General features: G+C 53.3%; 1 protein-coding gene across 1 annotated transcript; it reads left to right on the top strand.

Annotated features, from left to right (window-relative positions):
* The first annotated feature begins 271 nt into the window (after positions 1–271).
* On the top strand, positions 272–1,220 carry LOC102273309 (olfactory receptor 9S13). The gene is given in 3 exon segments (XM_005892254.2): positions 272–512; positions 515–565; positions 568–1,220. Coding segments are annotated over 3 exon segments (945 nt in total).
* Positions 1,221–2,085: the final 865 nt, after the last annotated feature.

Below are 2,085 nucleotides of genomic sequence, written 5' to 3' on the forward strand. Positions count from 1 at the left end.
TCAGATCCTCAGCAACACTCAGTTTCTCACGGAGGGAGTGCTCCAAGCAAGTATATGAAGATGTGAATCAGAGGAATATCTGCCATTTCAGGCCAGTCTGAGCTCATCTGAAAGCAGAACTGGGCAGCTGGTGGTCCCTTGGTCAGTGGGCAGTGAGGCACTGAAGGGCTCCTATTCTGCAAGAGAGTATGACCCTGTGGCCTTGACCTGCTCCCTCTCCCTGCCTCCCACCTGCTCTCTGCTCTCTGCCCTGTGTCATCAGCTCAGGACCATGTCACCCCACAAAAATGGAAACCTCTCAGTGATGCCTCTGCAGGAGTTTGTGCTGGATGGATTTGAGGGTGGTCTGCAGACCCAGGCCCTGCTCTTTGCTCTGTTCCTGGCCCTGTACGTGGTGGCCATCCTGGGGAACCTCACCATGATCGTGGTCATCACCCTGGATGCCCGTCTGCACTCCCCAATGTACTTCTTCCTCAAGAACCTCTCCTTCCTGGACCTGTGTTACTCATCTGTCATGCCCCCAAGGCCCTGGTCAACTTCCTGTCCTCCTCCAAGGTCATCACCTTTGAGGATGTGCCATACAGCTGTTCTTCTTCTCCTTACTGGCTACCACTGAGGCATTCCTCTTGGCTGTGATGGCCTATGACCGCTTCATGGCCATCTGCAGCCCCCTGCTCTACCCCATCTCCATGTGCCCCTCGGTCTGTGCCTGCCTGGTGCTGGGCTGCTACTGTGGGGGCTGCCTCAACTCCATCCTGCAGGCCAGCTTCACATTCAGCCTCCCGTTCTGCAGCTCCAACCACATTGACCACTTCTTCTGTGATGTCCCGCCTCTGCTCAAGCTTGCCTGTGCTGACACTACCATCAATGAGCTGGTCTTGTTTGGCATTTGTGGCCTCATCATCGTGGGCACCACACTCGTGGTCCTCGTCTCCTATGGCTACATCACAGTGACCATCCTGAGGATGCGCTCAGGAGGAGGGAGACACAAGCTCTTCTCCACCTGTGGCTCCCACATGACAGCCGTGTCCCTCTTTTATGGGACTGTCTTTGTCATGTATGCCCAGCCAGGAGCTGTGGAGTCCATGGAGCAGGGCAAGGTGGTCTCTGTCTTCTACACCCTGGTCATCCCGATGCTCAACCCCCTCATCTACAGTCTGAGAAACAAGGATGTGCAGGATGCCCTGTGGAGACTGGGGCAGAAACACACAGCCACGTGAAGGAGGGTGGACAGAGAAAGAGTGTCCTGAGGACATAACAAGAGGGTTTTTTAGGGGAGGCACTGGGTTTTGTTTGAGGAATATATTCTTCTTTCATGCAATTCATTTTTTCACCCATTTCACTCAGTCCTTTGTGGAAGCACATGTTGGACCACACATGCAAGTCTGAGATGCAGAGATAGATAATGCCACTGGAAAAATAATGGCCCATGATGGGGCAAGATTCTAATCTCAAAGTCTGGATAATATAGCAGGCAGAGTAATGAGCAGAGTATTGAAACAAAACGTGTATTCCAGGTTCAACATCCTCCAGGAGAGGTATGAAACTAACAGTCTCAGGCCTCTCTCTCCACTTCATCTATGAATCTAATGTAAATATGTGCTTAGCAATCTCCCCTGGAGCACATAGAAGGGGCGGGCATCATGACACTCATCCTGGCCCCTTCCTTGGTGATAGCCTGGGTCACCACAGCCAATTAGGGGGTTAGGAAGACCATGCTTCCCCTCAGTCCTGCAGCAGGGCTGTTCCTCCTCCTCCCCCTTCTGTTCACTGATGCCACCACCCAACAAGGCAGCAGGGAGCACCTGTGCTCCTGCTTCAGATGCTCCTAGTGCTCCCTGTCCTGGGTTTCTCCCCTCAGACAGCAGCTGGGAGCCCCAGGGAGCCAACATGGATGCCTGACACCCAAAGTTCACCCTCCAACCTGACAGGTGACACTGTCCTGACTACTTATGACCATAAGAAATGGGACCTTGTCAGCACAGACACCTCTGAATAAGGATGAAGCTCACGGTGGCTGAAACAGAGAGCAGGCAGTGGAGAGGGAAGGTACACTTTCTTGCTGGTGAGCACAGCTCCCTGCTC

The sequence above is a fragment of the Bos mutus genome, chromosome 3, assembly GCF_027580195.1.
Source record: "Bos mutus isolate GX-2022 chromosome 3, NWIPB_WYAK_1.1, whole genome shotgun sequence".
In the NCBI taxonomy this organism is placed as follows: domain Eukaryota; kingdom Metazoa; phylum Chordata; class Mammalia; order Artiodactyla; family Bovidae; genus Bos; species Bos mutus.